Here is a 17,908-nt window from a genome sequence, read left to right as displayed (position 1 = left end):
TTCTACAACTGACTTTTTGCTTGAGGTTTCAGAACCATAGCAACTTCTTAAGGAGGAAGGTAGAACACCCCTTATTCACCTTTCTCTTTGGTTTAGACCATTTATCTCATCTACTCTCCTGAATAGTCACTCACTTATTAAAGAACTAAGAATAAAACCTGAACCCTCATACAATAAAGAGTAGATTTCCAGTAATTGTAAATAGCCTGCTTAGCTGCATGAGTAAAGGATGTGCCCATTAACGGATTTTTCTCTTGCAGGGGACTTGTATGGCGCTATTGGCTCTCCTGTAAGGTTAGCAAGGACTGTGGTAGTTGGCAAACGACAAGACATGGTTCAGAGGCTGCTTTATTTTCTTACTTATTTCATAAGATGCTCTGAACTTCAAGAAACCCATCTTTTAGAAAACGGAGAAGATGAAGCCATTGTTATGCCAGGCACAGTAATTACTACCACATTAGAGAAAGGTGAAATAGAAGAATCTGAGTATGTGCTTATTACAATGCACAGAAACAAAAGCAGTTTGCTCTTTAAAGAGTCAGAAGAAACAAGGACTCCTAATTGTAACTGTAAATATTGCAGTCTTCCGCTCCTTGGGCAAAATACAGATAATGTTTCACAACCAGAAAGTGAAGATGTTCAAAACAGTTCTAAGGAGCTGATAGGAATTGCAGATGAGTGCCGAATGATTTCTCCTTCTGACTGCCAAGAAGAAAATGCTATTGATGTTAAACAGTGCAGAGATAAATTAAGAACTTGCCTTGACACCAAGTTAGAGACAGTTGTTTGCACAGGATCTGCTCCAGTTGACAAATGTCCATTGTTGAAGTCAGGCTTAGAGCCAGCTGAAGAAACATGGCAGAGTGATGAATTGCTGGATTCTGGAAATCACGCAGGCAAAGTGCTGAGATCCACAGGAATGATTGTGGAAAAAAAACCTCCAGATAAGCTTGTGACTGCTGCGTTTTCTTGTGAGGCAACCCAGACAAAGGTTACTTTCTTGATTGGGGATTCAATGTCACCTGACTCAGATACTGAACTCCGGAGTCAGGCTGTGGTGGATCAGATTACTAAGCATCACACCAAACCACTGAAGGAAGAAAGAGGGGCTACTGATCAGCATCAAGAAACTAAGCAAACAACTAAGGACCAATCTAAAGAGTCTGATATACCAAACATGGTTTCTGGAAAGCCCTGTGAACTTCCCTGTTGGAATCATTCAGACCCTGAAAGCATGAGCTTGTTTGATGAATATTTTAATGATGATTCAATTGAAACCAGGACTATTGATGATATTCCAGTTAAAACGAGTACAGACAGTAAAGAACACTGCTTTATGTTAGAGTTTTCAAAAAGATTGTGTACAAAAACTAGCAAGCAGAACAATGAATTTTGTAAATGTGTAGAAACAGTTCACCAAGATTCATGTAAAACCTGCTATCCTCATCCCGACCAAAGAGATACAGTCTCCATTCTTGTCCCCCATGGGGATAAAGAGAATTCAGAGAAAAAAATAGCAGTAGGAACTGAATGGGACATTCCAAGAAATGAAAGTTCAGATAGTGCTCTTGGGGATAGTGAAAGTGAAGATACAGGTCATGATATGACTAGACAAGTAAGCAGTTATTATGGTGGAGAGCAAGACGATTGGGCAGAAGAAGATGAGATACCTTTTCCTGGGTGAGTAGGAAGTTCCAACTTAATAGTAGGCCTTATATAAATATGTACCATTCTTTTTGTTTAGCTGTTCCTTGAAGGCTGGTAGTAGCTAACATAAAAGAAGAGATTATTTTCCTAGACAAAATCTCTTTTACTGTCATGTTCTATTACTCATAGGAAAGATTAAGGGCTAAGCCCCATAGGCACCGCAGAGAGGCTTTGTGAAGGCAATGAAGTTATATTGGTATGTAGGAGACTTCTTATCTCTTAGGAGTTTTCCAGCCATTAATGGGTGAATTATGCCCCCTGAAAGGACCTGTACTGAGCTTGGCAACTAGGGAAAGATAATCATTGAGAAAGGTAAGAAATGGCTGTTATACATAAATTTGGCCAAGACTAAGAGGAAAACAAACTATGTCTGTGAGTATTCTGGGTCAGGTATACAAGAAGAAGATTCATACTTGAGAAAAATTAGAAACTAAACTTTGGTTTTGTGAGATATTTAACTACTTTGTTTTGGATGATAGTTTTCATAATCTGATTATATTAAGAGTATGTTTTTATACACAAGGGACAGCATTCCTAATCTATTATGAAAAATTTATGCTTAACTTCATTACAAAGTTGTTCATCAGACCCTCTTCTCTGGATAAGGAGGAGCATTTTGTAGTCTGATTGAACGCTTAAGCCAGTTTTTATATAAGAATGATTGTACTATAAATATAATTTGTAGAAAATTATGTTATTAAATATGGATTAGTAGAGTTAATTCCTTTTATTGGGAAAATATGTGTATTACTAATTAAGTATACCTTCTTTTCGGACTTTTTCTCCTAGGTCAAAGTTAATTGAAGTTAGTGCTGTTCAGCCCAATATTGCCAATTTTGGGAGGTCCTTGTTAGGTGGTTACTGTTCGTCTTATGTGCCTGACTTTGTTCTTCAAGGAATTGGGAGTGATGAGAGACTCCGTCAGTGTCTGCTATCAGATTTGTCCCACACTGTGCAGGTGAGTGACCTTCACAGTTTATTTAGAATGATCAATGTTAACCACTGGGATTCAGAATTGCCTTATATTTTGATCACACTTTACTGTATAATGCAATCGTTGTTCTTTGAACCAGTCACTGTACCTAATACCTGTATGTTTGTACCTGTTACTATGAAAACTGGCAGAGAGCGTTTTAATATCCAAATGGAAACTGAAATACAGAAATTACTGTATGTATTCATAGATGTTTATCACTAGATTATTTATAATAACAATACAATTGCAAATGCTTAAATGTAATTATTTTCTTAATTTTTTTCCAGATTATTCTTTGATAGACTGTAGAAGTACAATTGATTTGTGTATATTGAGCTTTTATCCTGACACCTTGCTGAACTCTTTTATTAGTTTTAGTAGTTTCTTTATGGATTCCTTAGGATTTTTCTACATGCAGGTTTATATCATCAATAAATAGACAGTTTGACATCTTCTTTTCTAGTCTAGATGCCTTTTGTTTCTTTTTCTTGTCTGATTGTATGGGCTAGAACCTCAGGACAATGTTGCATAGAGATGTTGAGAGTGGACATCCTTGTCTTGCTCCTATCTTAGAAAACATTAAGTCATTCATTGTTATGTATGATGTTAGTTGTAGGATTCTTATAGATGCCCTTTATCAGGTGGAGAAAATTCCCTGCTCTTCCCATTCTTTCAATTTATCCCCCAACCCCCGCCCCCGCTTTAAATCATGAACAAGTATGGGATTTTTGTCAGATACTTTTTGGTATCTATTGAAATGATCATGTGGTTTTTCTTCTTCAAACTGTTAATGTGATAGATTACATAGATTGATTTTTAGATGTTAAGCCAACCCTTTGTATTCCTAGGGGGGAAAATCCCACTTAGTCATGGTATATAGTGCTTCTATATGTTGCTGGATTTGACTTATTATTAATATTCTGTCGTGGATTTTTGAGTCTATATTTATGAGGGTATCAGTCTGTAGTTTTCTTGTGATTTCTTTGTCTAGTTTTATATAAAAAAAATACAGGCCTTATAGAAAGAGTTGGGAAGTAATCCCTCCTCTTTTTCTCGAGATTTTCTGGTATATTGGTATTACTTTTTTCTCTAAATGTTTGATAGAATTTACCAATGAAGTCATCTGAGTCTAGGCTTTTTATTTATTATTTTTAGTATTTTTAGTATATTTTATTGATTATGCTATTACAGTTGTCCCAGTTTTTTCCCCTTTGATCCTCTCTGCCCAGTACTTTCCTTCCCTCCAGCAATCCCCCTTTTCCTTTAGTTCATGTCCATGGATCATGCATATAAGTACTTCGGCTTCTCCATTTCCTATGGTGTTGTTAACACTCCTCTGCCCCCTGTTTATTTTGTACCTACCAGCTATGCTTCTTGATCCTTGCACCTTTTCCCCTATTCTCCACCTTCTCCTTTCTCACTGACAACCCTCTATATGATCTCCATATCTATGGTTCTGTTCCTGTTCTAGTTGTTTGCTTAGTTTGTTTTTGTGTTTTTTAGATTCATTCGTTGATAGTTGTGAATTTGTTGTCATTTTACTGTTCATAGTTCTGATATTCTTTTTCTTAAATGTGTCTTGTTAACATTTCATGTAATAATGGCTTGGTGATGGTGAACTCCTTTAGCTTTACCTTGTCTGGGAAGCACTTTATCTGCCCTTCCATTCCAAATGATAGCTTTGCTGGATACAGTAATCTTGGTTGTAGGCCCTTGCCTTTTTCATCACTTTGAATACTTCTTGCCAGTCTCTTCTTGCCTGCAAAGTTTCTTTGAGAAATCTGCTGACAATCTTATGGTAACTTCTTTGTAGGTAACTCTCCTCTTTTCTCTTGCTGCTTTTAAGATTCTCTCTTTTATTTTTAACCTTTGGCATTTTAATTATGATGTGTCTTGGTGTGGTCCTCTTTGGGTCTAGCTTATTTGGGACGCTGTGCTTCCTGGACTTGTATGTCTATTTCCTTGGTCAAATTAGAGAAGTTTTTTCCTTCATTATTTTTTCACATAAGTTTTCAATTTCTTCCTCTTCCTCTTCTCCTTCTGGCACCCCTATGATTTGGATGTTGTCCTAGAGGTTTCTAATCCCCTTCTAATTTTTTTCAATTCTTGTTTCCTCATTCTGTACTGGTTGACTGTTTTTTACTTTCTTATTTTCCAAATCATTGATTTGAACCCCAGTTTTCTTCTCTTCAACATTGGTTTTGTGTGAATTTTCCTTTGTTTCACTTAGCATAGCCTTCACTTCTTCCCTGGTGTGTTTGCTGTACTGTAGCATATCTATCAAGTTAGTGAGCATCTTTATCATCAGTATTTTGAACTCTGCATCTGTTAGGTTGGCTATCTCCTTGTCCGATAGGTTGGCTATCTCCTTGTTTGTTAGGTTGGCATCTCCTCGTCACTTAGTTCTTCCACTGGAACCTTGATCCATTCCCTCTTTTGGACCATACTTCTCTGTCTCCTCATCTTGACAGGCTCCTGTGTTTGCCCCTGTGTCTTAGGTGGAGCTGTCACACCTGTTACATTGTAAGGGGCGGAGCCTAAGGTATTTGTCAGTACCGGGTGACCCATTTCACCATGTTGTGGTGTTGTATGTGCGGGAGGGGTCGAGACGGAACAACGCCACTTGCCCAGCACTCACCTCTTTTCCAGGCGCTTCTCCCACCTCCTTATGGGACTGGCGCCTCTCTAGCTGTTGCCCTGGCCATAGTTCCCAGAGTGGGTGGGTCTGCAGATGTTCTAGGACCATGGGGGCCCTTTAACAAGTGGACTCTGCTGAGAGACCAGCAGTTTCTTCCTCTGCCCCAACCCCCACTGGTTTTTTCAATCAGAAGCAATGAGGTTTTATTTTCCCCAGAGCTGGAACCGTGAGCTGTGTGGTCTGGTCTGGTGCTGGGAGCACTCCCCAGCTCCCTACTTTTTAAAACATGTGACTGCACTTTCTGCCAGCCTGCCACTGCTGCCACCACTGCACCGTGTCCTCCCTGCCCCGGCTCTGCCCCTTCTACCTGTCTGGATAAGTATTTCTTCTTTATATCTTTGTTTGTTGGACTTCCATGCAATTTGATGTTCTGGAACTTCTGTTTGTCTCTTGTTTTGAGGTAGGTGTATTCCTTCTTAGCTGTGGAGGGAGGTGTAACGTGTCTACCTATGCCTCCATCATGGCCAGAAGTCCAGGTTTATTTTATTTTATTTTTTTTAATATGCTTTATTGATTATGATGTTACAGTTGTCCCAATTTCTTTTCCCTTTGTTCCCCTCCACACAGTGACCCCCCCTTCCTCCAGTTGTCCCCCCCTCTTAGTCCATGCCCATTGGTTGTGCATATAGTTCTTCTCAACATCTTCCTATCTACTCCACTCCCTCTTACTATGTTTCTTAATTCCTGTACCACCTCCCTCCCTTTCCCCCTTCCCTCACCCCGCTGACCTCCCCCCATAATGTTCCTCATACCTATAATTCTTTTCCTACTCTCGTTGCCTCCTTAGTTTGCCTTTATTTCGATTCCCTAGCTTCTATTATTGGTTGTTGTGATACAATCTTCATTTTAATGTTCATAGGTTTGATCCTCTTTCTCCTGAACAAGTCCCTTTAACATTTCATATAACAGTGGTTTGGATCTGATGAACTCCTTCAGTTTTACTTTGTCCTGGAAGCACTTTCTTTGCCCTTCTATTCTGAATGAGACCTTCGCTGGATAGAGTAATCATGGTTGTAGGTTTTTGCTTTTCATTACTTTGAATATTTCTTGCCAGTCCCTTCTTGCCTGCAGAGTTTCTTTTGAGAAATCAGCTGATAGTCTTATTGGGACCCCTTTATACGTAATTCTCTTCTTCTCTCTTGCTGCTTTTAAGATTCTTTATCCTTAATTTTTGACATTTTGATTATAATGTGTCTTGGTGTGGTTCTCCCTGGGTCCAGTTTTCTTGGAACTCTCTGTGCTTCCTGGACCTGTAAGTTTATTTCCTTCCCCAAGTTAGGGAAGTTCTGCTTCATTATTTTTTCACAAAATTTTTCAATTTCTAGTTCTTCTTCTTCACCTTCTGGCAGCCCTATGATTTCGATGTTGGCCCACTTATAGCTGTCCCATAGGTTTCTGAGCCTCTCCTCATTTTCCTCACTTCTCGTTTCCTCTTTCTGCACTGGTTGACTGTTTGTTCCTTCCCTATGTTATGATTTGTTGATTTGATCCCTGGTTTCTTTCTCTCACCACTAGTTTCGCATGTGTTTTTGTTCATTTCAGCAGGACTAGCCTTCATTCCTTCCCCATCTTGTTTAAGATCAGCTGTGAGGTCTGTAAGCATTCTCATAACCAAAGCTTTGAATTATGCCTTAGAAAGATTTCCTATCTGCTGCTTCGTTAGATTAGATATTTGCTGTCTGGTCAGCTGTGTCACCGGGATCTCTATCATGATTCCTGCCATCCTGACAGTTTTGTGTTTACTTTTGCTTCCTGGGCGGGGCTGTCACACCTCTTATGCTATAGGAGGCTGAGCCCCATGCACACATAACTACTGGGCGGCCCTTCTCACCACGCTGTGGTGTTTTGTGTGGGGACGGGAATCTGCAATGGATTCCTGCCGTTCACTCTTCGCTGAGAGATGGGGAGCCTCCTCCTCTGTCTCCACACCCTCCAGTCCTTGGAATTGCAAGCTGACAGGTTTGGTCTACAGCTGGGGGTGCTCCCCAGGTGCTTCTCGCCTCCCCTTAAATACCGATGTCTGTGCTTACTTCCGTCCCCCCTCTGTTGCCGCAGCTACCACTGCCAGCACAGCTTGAACACTTCTCCCTGCCTCCGCCCCTCCTACCCATCCGGATGAGCACCACTTCTTTATAATTTCATATGTTGGACTTCCATGTAGCTTTATTTTCTGGAACTTCTGGTTATTTCTGGTTTTGCAGTAGTTGTGCTCCTTCTTAGTTGTGGAGGGGGAGACGCAGCGTGTCAGTCTAGGCCTCCATCTTGGCCGGAAGTCCAGGTTTATTTTTAATAGTTTTACTTATTTGTACTTAAAATTTATCATCATTACATTTAACCTGATAAGTTTTTGTAATTTGCATGGAAAAACTTGTAGGAACCTTTTTATACATAAATAATTAGAATGGAATTTTTGAATAAAGATCAACTATCTTAGTGGAGTGTTTTTTCTTTTTCTCTGAAGTTTCTGAGAAAGTGACATTTGTTACTACCAAATAAATATATATTTATAAAATGTTGAAATATACAAATTTTTCTAACCCTACTATTCAGTGGCAGCCATTCTTCATATAAAACTTCTTGCAGTCATGATGCAGTATGTGGTATTTTAAAAAACCCATACTTGGCCACTTACTAGTTATATATCCTAAGAGAAGACAATTAATCTAATAGAGCCTCAGTTTCTTTGGCTAATGAAGATGATAACAGAGTTAGACTATGTGGTGTTTTGTGTTTATTAGGCACCCTGTGCCTGATATCTTTGTCGTCATTCCTATTCTATGTATGTATGTATATGTGCTTATACACACCATATACATATATAAAATTGAGGCCTTTTATACATACATATATTTTAATGCATACTAATATACATGTATGTAGACAAAATGTATGCATGCCTACGTGTGTATATATACACTATGTGGTATTATATTTATATACATATATACATGTATGTGGTATTATATTTACTTTTGAATTCTACTTTTGTCACTTAATAGTTGAGGTAAGAGAATTTCTTCATATCATTAATGTACTTTATAAGCATTTTTAGTGTTTATTATTTCTTGGTTTTAGCATATGGTTTTCTCATCATTCTTCTACTTAGTTTATTTTTTTCAGTTTTATAGATATATGTGACATATAACATTGTATTAGTTGAAGATGCACAACACATTGATTTGAGATGTGTGTATATTGAAAAAGATTACCACAGTAAATTCAGTTAATATTCATCACCTCACATAGCTGAAATTTTTTTCTTGTGATGGAGTTTTAAGATCTACTCTCTTGGCAACATTTGAATATACAATACAGATTATCGAATATAGTCTCCATGCTGTGCATTACATCTCCAGAACTTATTTATCAGTGGAAGTTTGTACCTTTTGATCACATTCACCCATTTTTCTCTACCTTCTACCCCTGTCAATCACTAATCTGTTCCTCTGTTTTTATGAGTTTGTATTTTTTAGATTCTGCATATAAGTGAGATCATACTGTATTTGTCTTTCTCTGTCAAACTTATTTTACTTAGCATAATGCTATCAGGATCCATCCATGTTGTTGCAAATGGCAGGATTTCCTTCTTTCTCATGGCTGAATAATATTCCATTGTTGGGGGGGGTGTACCACATGTTCTTTATCCATTCATGTGTTCACAGACAGGTTGTTTTTATATCTTAACTATTGTGAAAAATGCTGCTGTTAACATGGGAGTGTAGATACCTCTTTGATATCCTGTTTTCATTTCCTTTGGACATATACCCAGAAGTAGTATTACTGGATCATATGATAGTTGTTTTTAATTTTTTTGAGGAACCTGCATACTGTTTTTCATAGTGGCTGCACCAGATTACATTCCCACCAACAGTGCATGAAGATTCCCTTTTCTCCATACCCTCACCAACACTTATCTCTTGTCTTTTTGGTAATAACCATTTTAACAGGTATGAGGTGATTTCTCTTTGTGATTTTGATTTGCATTTCCCTGATAATTAGTGATGTGGAGCATCCTGTCATGTACCTGTTAGTATGTCTTCTTTGGAAAAATGGCTATTCAGTTCCTCTACGCATTTTTTAATTGGTTTTTGTGTGTGTGGAAGCGGGGGGGATATTAATCCCTTACCAGATATATGGTTCACAAATATTTTCTCCTATTCTGTAGGCTGCCTTTTCATTTTACTGATGGTTTCCTTTGCTGTGCAGAAGCCTGTTAGTTTAGTTTGCTTTTATTGCCTTTGCCTTTGGTGAATCCAAAACATCATTGCCAAGACTGATGTGAAAGGCTCTTATTTCTCTCTTTTCCTCTAGGAGGTTTATGGTTTCAGGCCTTAGGTTCACGTCTTTAATCCAGTTTGAGTTGTTTGTTTGTATATGGTACACAGTAGGGATCCAGTTTCATTCTTTTGCGTGTGGCTGTCCAGTTATCCCAAAACCATTTATTGAAGAGATTTGGAGGGGGAGCAATTGGGGAAAAAGTGGGACCACTGTAATAGAAAAGCAAGAAATTAATAAATAAATAGGTAGGTAGATAGATAAAGATTATCCTTTCTCTATTGTATATTCTTGGCTCCTTTGATATAAATTAATTGAGCATATATGCCTGGGTTTATTAGTTCTTTTTCTCTATTGCTTAACTTTTACCATTATAAATAACATTGATATTGTTGCTATGTTTTATGGATTTAAGATTCTTTCTTTAGGCTAGATACCCAGAAATGAAGTTACTGGACAAGTTTTTAAGGTTAAAGCTATTTTCATGTTCTTGATGCACGCCGATTAATTTCTTTTCCAAAAGACAATGCCAATTTGAACAGCAATATACAGTGTCCCTAAGACCTGTTACCTCTGTAACACTTGGTGTCTCACTTTTTATTTTTTAAAAGGATAATCGAAGAAACTGGCTAGTTTTGAAGAAAGTACGCTGAAGTTGATTTTGTATATTTTGAGTTTAGAAGTGCAATTTGTAAGGCCATGTGTGAATGCCTAGCAAGTAACTGAAAAATTAGGTTTTGTAACAGGGTAGAGATAAGGGAGTATCCAATAGGAGATACTTGAAGGTTTTGGCATTTATGTAGTGTGATTCTAGAAATGCCTGAGAAAGAAAAATGTTGGTAAGATTTTGGATGAATTTGTATTGCAGAAATCATGAAACTCAATACAAGAGTGTTTAAGAAAGAAAAGGCATTAGATTCACTGCTTCTCTCTCACATTCTCACATCCACTTCCCATTTTGTGACTTGGAAGTATCTGGAGGTTTAGAGATTGTGGATAAGTCCACTGCAAAATCTCAGTTAAGAATATGCTGCCATTGGTGCATATTCTATCTTTGAGTCTTCTCATGATATTTCCTCTTTTCCAGAAGTTGGTGGTGACAAGGACTGTGAATGATTAAGTTGAAATTTTATCAGATCAGGACACTGCATCCATTGAGTAAAATCAAGCAATTTTAGAATAAATGACTGGCACTGTGCTTTCCCCCAACCTTATTATTTTTTTAAGAACTTCTAAAGTGTGTTCGACTTCAATCATTTCTGATCTTAAACTTGGAATTTAGGCCCTTCTCTCTTGGGAGACTGCTGACTTGGGACCATATTCTTTTCCTTACCAATAAAAAAGTGGGGGGGTGGATGTTATATTTTGGTTTGATAAACCTTTTAAATCTCAACCACATGTGAAGTGCACTATAAAGTTATAGTGCTATAAGGAGCTATAAAGTTAATTTCTGAAATGATGTGTGGCCCTTTAAACAAAGTATGTTTCTTAGCAGTTTCTCCATTACCTGATAAAGCGTTTCCTTGTTAGGATAATGAATGAATGGACCCTCTTCATAATTCTCATCTCCTATAGATGCCCACTGCTTTTGAAAGTAGTATCTGTTTTTAGTAGTTTGTTACTCCACTTTATATACCTCTTATTTTTCTTTTATAACCACAGAGATAACGTTCATTAAAATACATGTTCACTATTACCTTGTTTTTTAAAAATGTAAGATATACCTTACATCTTAAGATGTATATGGTTTTTAAAATTATATCTCAGTAATTAAGTAGATGAATAGAAAAATGTTACATCTTTCATAAGAGTTGAAAAGAAATACTTAAGTACCATTTTATAAAAACAAATATAAAGTGTAGAGTTCCATGGAAAGTATTCATATTGTATCCAGGCCTTTTCTTTGTCATTCTCTTCTTCCCCGCTTCTCAGTATCATTTTTCACAAATTTGGTTACATGTATCTAATTCTATCTTTGAGTCTTCTCATGCTATTTCCTTTTACACAATTATCTATATTCCTCTCCCACTTACCAAGAGCAATCCTATCCATACTTCAGTGTCATATCCTTGTGTCCCATCCACTGTGAAACTCCCCGTCACACAGAACCTACTGTTGTCCTCTATGCTACCCAGCACTGGTTCCTATTTCATCTGTTACACATGCCTTTTTATAGCCAGGTCTATTTATTTCCATCTTTCTCACATGACTGTGAGCTCCATTATCCTGTTTTCCTTAGCATCAAAGAAAAAGCTTTATTCAAAGTGGGTGTCATTAACTGGGCAAAAGTATATCCTTTGAGGATGCCCAACATGGGTTTATCCAGGTGCAAACTTACATTCTTAGTTATAAAATTATGGTAACGTAAAAGCTGTAAAGGGAAGAAGCCATTGATTTCACAGTTTATTTTTTATCTCAGTCTTATCACTGATAATCTATATGGCCAGTGTTAAAGAAATCCTTACCTTTTAAAAGACAGAATGATGTTGAAGTATTGAGCATTGAAAGGCTAACATCTCTTTCTAATAGAGGTGCTGTGTACTTGTTATTTTTGGTCTTTGTGTAAACCATGGAAAGCCAAGAGCACAGCCATGCTCATATTGTCCTTTTATCAGTATATGTGAGTTAAAAATACTTTCACTGTGCATTAAGTCTTCTAATTATAAGTGGTGGGTGGGGTAGGGGGAAGCAATGGGGGAGAAAATGGGACAACTGTAGTAGAAAAACAATTTTTAAAAAATAGAGCCAAAAATAAAATAACCACAATCGTCAAATTGTAGAAGTGTCATTTAGGTAAATGCTTGTGATAGATATTCAATCAATATAAAAATATAACAAAGCAAAAAGAAGAAATCTTTACACTTAATATTACATACTTATTCACAGAGATCTTTATGATAAATAGTTCAGTTTGAGTATTTTCATTCTGTTTTTCTAAAAGCTTTTCATTTAGTTATAGATCTGAATTTTAAAAAAGTGTCATTGGAGTAAAATGTGTGTGTGTAGAGTGACTTTTATTTTATTTTATTTTTTATTTTTTTCATTTAACCATATTAGTACCTGTTGACTTTTCTCCTTTTAACTTCTGTAGTCATACTCTGGATATATAGCTTGGTAAAATAGAAAAACCTAGCACACATAGCCAGCAAGTACTTCATGTAATCAAGGAATAGCCTCTGAGGTGCTCAAGCAAATTAATGTCTGACACAGGTTGGGATAGTTAGCACAGAACTTTGCCATTGACTTTTCAAGTATTTAGTTCTTTCAAGGTAAAAAACATTTTCTTCTGGTTGCCTGGCACATGGCTGGTTCTCAGAAATTTTGTCGAATGAATGAATTAGCAAAAGACCAGTGAAAGTTAAGTTCTGGATTTAAGAATACAGAGTTTTGGTAATGAATCTCTACCTATGAAGATGGCAGTAGCTATTATAATTTAATATTCTTTTATTCTGTTTGGGTTTTGTATCACTTCCTTGCCTCATTTCATTAGCATTATATTGGAAAACTTTATTTGCTCATTGTAAGACGAATTCTTCTTTTCTTTCCAGCATCCAGTATTGGATGAACCAATAGCAGAAGCTGTCTGTATTATAGCAGATATGGATAAATGGACTGTGCAAGTGGCCAGTAGCCAGAGACGAGTGACAGATAATAAACTTGGAAAGGAAGTATTGGTTTCCAGTCTTGTTTCCAATCTGCTTCATTCCACTCTTCAGCTTTATAAACATAACTTGTCTCCAAATTTTGTAAGTATGTGTGAGGTTTGAATTTGAGCACTCTAACAGGTGACTAAACTCTATTTTGTATGCACTTACATTGAACACTGCTATTAGCTTCATCATTGTTTTTCTGAAAGATGGTGTTATGAACTGAATTTTTGTGTTTCTCTAAAATTCATATGTAGAATCTCTAACCTCCAGTGTGATGGTGTTTAGAGATGGGCCTATAAGAGCTAATTAGGGTTAATTAGGTCATGAGGATGGGGCCCTCACGATGGGATTAGTGGCCTTATAAAAGGAAGAAGACAGAAATTACACTCTCTCTACCATGTGGGGACACAGGGAGAAGGCAGTTGTCTGCCAGCCAGGAAAAGAGTTCTCACTAGAACCTGACCATGCTAGTACCCTGATCTCAGGCTTCCAACCTCCAGGGCTATGATAAAACAATTTTCTGTTGTTTAAGCCACTAATTCTATGGTATTTTTTGATGGTAGCCCAAGCAGACTAGGAAAGAAGGTGATGTGTACATGTCGTCGTCGGCAGCCGTCCGTCTCGAGAGACGATGGTGTAGCTTCTTAAGAGTCTATCTGCACCGCTGAGAATGGCTGTGCAGTCCGACTCGGGAGTGACACGGTATCTGTCTCCTCCCGTGTTGAATCGACATCTTGTGATGACGCTGGAGTGTCCTCTCCAGTGAAGCTGAAGCTACAGAGCCTGGGCAGGGTGATATGGAGGGTCTGCTGTTGCCCATGCAGCAGACCCCCCCTCTCTTCGCAGCTGAAGGGTCCAAGGGAAAGACGGAGTCAATACAGCTTGGCTTCAGGTGCGCCGCAGGAGTTGCCGGTGTTGACGACAACGTCAAACCGCCTTAGGGACTCCGGCTCCGGATTTTCTGTCGGGGTTTACTCCCTTAGCCTTTCCCCTGAAGAGGTATGCCGCAAGGCAGCGGAGGTTTTTTGGAGTCAGAGTTTTCCTTCTCTGATATGCCCTGACTGGAAGATCGAACCAGCGACACTTAGCTCGCAGGCCGACGCTCAATCCACTGAGCCAAACCAGCCAGGGTTTGTGTACATGTATATATAGTATATTCTTTGATTTCAGCAGCCGGAATATCAGTGTCTGACTAATATCATGTAAGGGATGGATGCGCAATGTCCTAAGCTTTGTGCAGAATGCCAGTGCCTCCTGGGTCCTGATTGTCATGTTAGGGCTTTGGATGATTCCTCTTCATAATACCGGTGACCTCTTCTTACCACAGACACCAGTTTCAACTTTCAAGGTTCTTTTTTCTACTTAGGAGAACTACAATATAACATAGTTAAAAACCTCTGTAGATCAACATGATAAAGGCCATATATGACAAACCCACAACTAACATTATATTTGATGGTGAAAGACGTAAGATTTATCCCTAAAATGAGGGACAGGACACTTTCACCACTCCTTTCTAGCCAGAGCAGTTAGGCAAGAAAAAGAAAAAAGAAGAATCCAAATTGGGAAGGAAGAAGTAAAATTATCTCTGTTTGCAGATTACATGATCTTATGTATAGAAAACAGATTCTACCAAAAAAAAAAAAAAAAACCCAACTAATAGACCTGATAAATGAGTTCAGCAAAGTCGTAAGATACAAAATCAGTATGCAAAAATGGTTACATTTCATTCCACTAACAATGAACAATCTGAAAAGGAAATGAAAAAGCACTTACAAAAGACTAAATGAAGAAAGCACATCAGAAGACTAAAATACTTAGACATTAATTTAGCTAAGGAGCAAGAGACATGTACACTGAAAACTGCAAAACATTGCTGATAGGAATTAAAGACATCTTATGTTCATGAATTGGAAGACTTAGTATTATGGAGATGACAGCACTCCCCAAAGTCATCTGTGTTTGAAAGAAATCCCTATCAAAAATTCTAGTGACTTTTTTTTAAAAGAAATGGACCCATCCTAAATGTGTATGGCATCTCAAGGTACCCTGAAGAAGCAAAGCAATCTTGAAAAAGAAGAACAAAGTAGAAAAACACACACCTCCTGGTTGCAAAACTTATTACAAAGTAATGGTAAATCAAAACTGTGGTACTGGTATAAGGACAGACATATAGACCAATAGAGTATAATAGAGAACCCCAAAATAAACCATCACATATGTGGTTAACTGGTTTGAGAGGGATTCTTTTCAAAACACAAAGACAAAGGAGTCTTTTCAACAACTTATACTGAGAAAACTGGATATTCATGTGCAGAAGAATGAAGTTTAACCCTTACCTTATACCATATACAAAAATGAACTCAAATCTAAACTTGAACAAACCTAAACTTAAGTACTAAAACTATAAAACTAAAGAAAACATGGAGGATAATCATGACATTGGATTTGACAGTGATTTCTGGGATTTAACACCAAAAGCACAGGCAACAAAAGTAAAAAGTAGATAAATTCGGCTTCATCGAATTAAAAACTTGTTTTTATCAAAGGATACTCACTATCAACAAAGTAAAAAAAAAAAAAAACAACCCACAGAAAAAGAGAAAATATTTGCAAATCATGTCTGAGAAGAGATTGATATCCAGAACATATAGGGAATTCCAACAACTCAATAAATAACAAAGGGACAACTGGGTAGACATTTCCCTGAAGACGATATACAAATGGCCAATAGGCACATGAAAAGATGTTCAATATTATTCATTATGAGGAAAGTGCAAATCAAAACCACAATGAGATGCCACTTCACACCCATAAGGATGGCTACGATATTAAAAAAAAAAAGTATTGGCCAGGATGTGGAGAAATTGGAACCATTGTACATTGCTAGTGGCATGTAAAGTGGTGCATTTGCTGTGCAGAAGAGTTTGGCATTTTCTTAAAAAGTTTTAACATTGTATTATCATGTGATCCAGAAATTCTACTTCCAGGTTTATGCACAAAACAGTTGAAACCAGGGAATCAAATAGTTGTGCCTTGATGTTCATAGCAAAATTATTCATAATAGCCAAAAGTTGGAAAAAACTAATGTCTATCAACAGTGAATGGATAAGCAAGATGGGGTATAATACATAGGATGGAATATTATTCAGCCATAAAAAGGGATAGAAGTCTGATACTTGCTACAACACAGATGACCTTTGAAAATATTTTAAGTAAGCAAAACACGGAAGGACAAATATTGTATGATTCCACTTACATGAGGTATCTTGAACAGGCAAATTTATAGAGACATAAAGCAGATAGAGGTTACCAGGGGCTGGGGACCAGGAGGGAATGAGGAGTTACTGTATAATGGGTATTGAATTTCTGTTTGGGATAATGAAATAAAGTTCTAGAAATGGATGTTGATGCTGGCAGAACATTGTAAATGTACTTAATATCACTGACTTACATACTTAAAATGGGTAATATGGTAAATTGTATTATGTACATATATAAATTTTATTAAATATATATACATTCTGTAAACTTTTTTTTCCACTTAATGCATTCTCAGCTTAAGTGAGCATTATGGAAAAAACATGCACTACAAAACAAGTGTGCTAAGAAATCCATTCAGTTGTGATTTTCTAAAAAGAAAATGAGTTTTTATTAGGAGCTTTAACAGTTAATTTTGATTGGAAAGGAATACTCTGCAAGGAGTTAGTATTTTAACACTTGCACGTCATGGTTTTTCCTCAAACATATATAGCATTAGTTCATGTGAAAAATCACCTGAACATGTTAATTGACAATAAATGAAATGTGTTCTAGGTTTTAATGTTCCAGCTTAGAAACATCTCTCTTCTGGTAAAGACTACAGATCATTCTCTGTGAGCTATTGCAAACTTTTTTTTCTTTTACTCTCTATGTAAATACATTTGAAATATATTAATTTATAAGTGTTATATTTATCAAATTTGAAATAACATTTTTTTGAAGTTTTGGAAATGGATAGTGGAGATAGTTGCATAAAATTCTGAATGTACTCAATGCCTTTATTGTGCACTGGAAGGTTAATATGGTAAATTTTATATTGTATGTAACTTACCACTTAAAAATAATACTTTGTAAATTCTAAATCTTTGATATGAGGTAGAAAAAGGTTTATACTCATTTAACTAAATTACTTGCTTTAAAAATACATTCCAAATTGTAGTTTATGTTGGAATAACTAAATAAAATTGTCAAGAACACGATGCAATGGAAATTGCCATCACTTAGAATTGGACACCATTTTCTGATCTGGCTCTTGGTTCCCCCTAACTGCAGTGTGTAATGCATCTTGAAGACCGGTTACAGGAGCTGTACTTCAAAAGCAAAATGCTGTCTGAGTACCTGAGGGGGCAGATGCGTGTTCATGTCAAGGAGCTGGGAGTGGTTCTAGGGTATGTTCATGGTTTCTTTTCTGGCTTTGCTTTCACATTGTGCTGTCTTCTATTCCTCAGAACTGCCTTCTTTTAAGTGTCTTTTCCTATTAGAAGCTAGACACCATTATCATTTGGGTTGTTCTGTACCACATAAGAGTAGATCCCTGTCTTACACTGATCTGAAACTCAT

The 17,908-nt window shown here is 37.1% G+C and overlaps 1 protein-coding gene across 2 annotated transcripts in view; it reads left to right on the top strand.

The window, feature by feature from the left end:
• FNIP1 (folliculin interacting protein 1) overlaps nucleotides 1–17,908 on the top strand; it is a 134,966-nt gene that overhangs the window by 109,723 nt on the left and 7,335 nt on the right. For both annotated transcript variants that reach the window (XM_090288012.1, XM_090288011.1), the window contains 4 exons: nucleotides 261–1,680; nucleotides 2,497–2,665; nucleotides 13,205–13,402; nucleotides 17,621–17,736. In XM_090288012.1, coding sequence (XP_090144138.1) covers nucleotides 261–1,680; nucleotides 2,497–2,665; nucleotides 13,205–13,402; nucleotides 17,621–17,736 — 1,903 coding nt within the window. The remainder of the gene's footprint in view (nucleotides 1–260; nucleotides 1,681–2,496; nucleotides 2,666–13,204; nucleotides 13,403–17,620; nucleotides 17,737–17,908) is intronic.

The sequence above is a fragment of the Furipterus horrens genome, unplaced genomic scaffold (assembly GCF_987537825.1).
Source record: "Furipterus horrens unplaced genomic scaffold, mFurHor1.1.pri manual_scaffold_10, whole genome shotgun sequence".
NCBI lineage: Eukaryota > Metazoa > Chordata > Mammalia > Chiroptera > Furipteridae > Furipterus > Furipterus horrens.
This window is presented reverse-complemented; position numbering and strand designations above follow the sequence as displayed.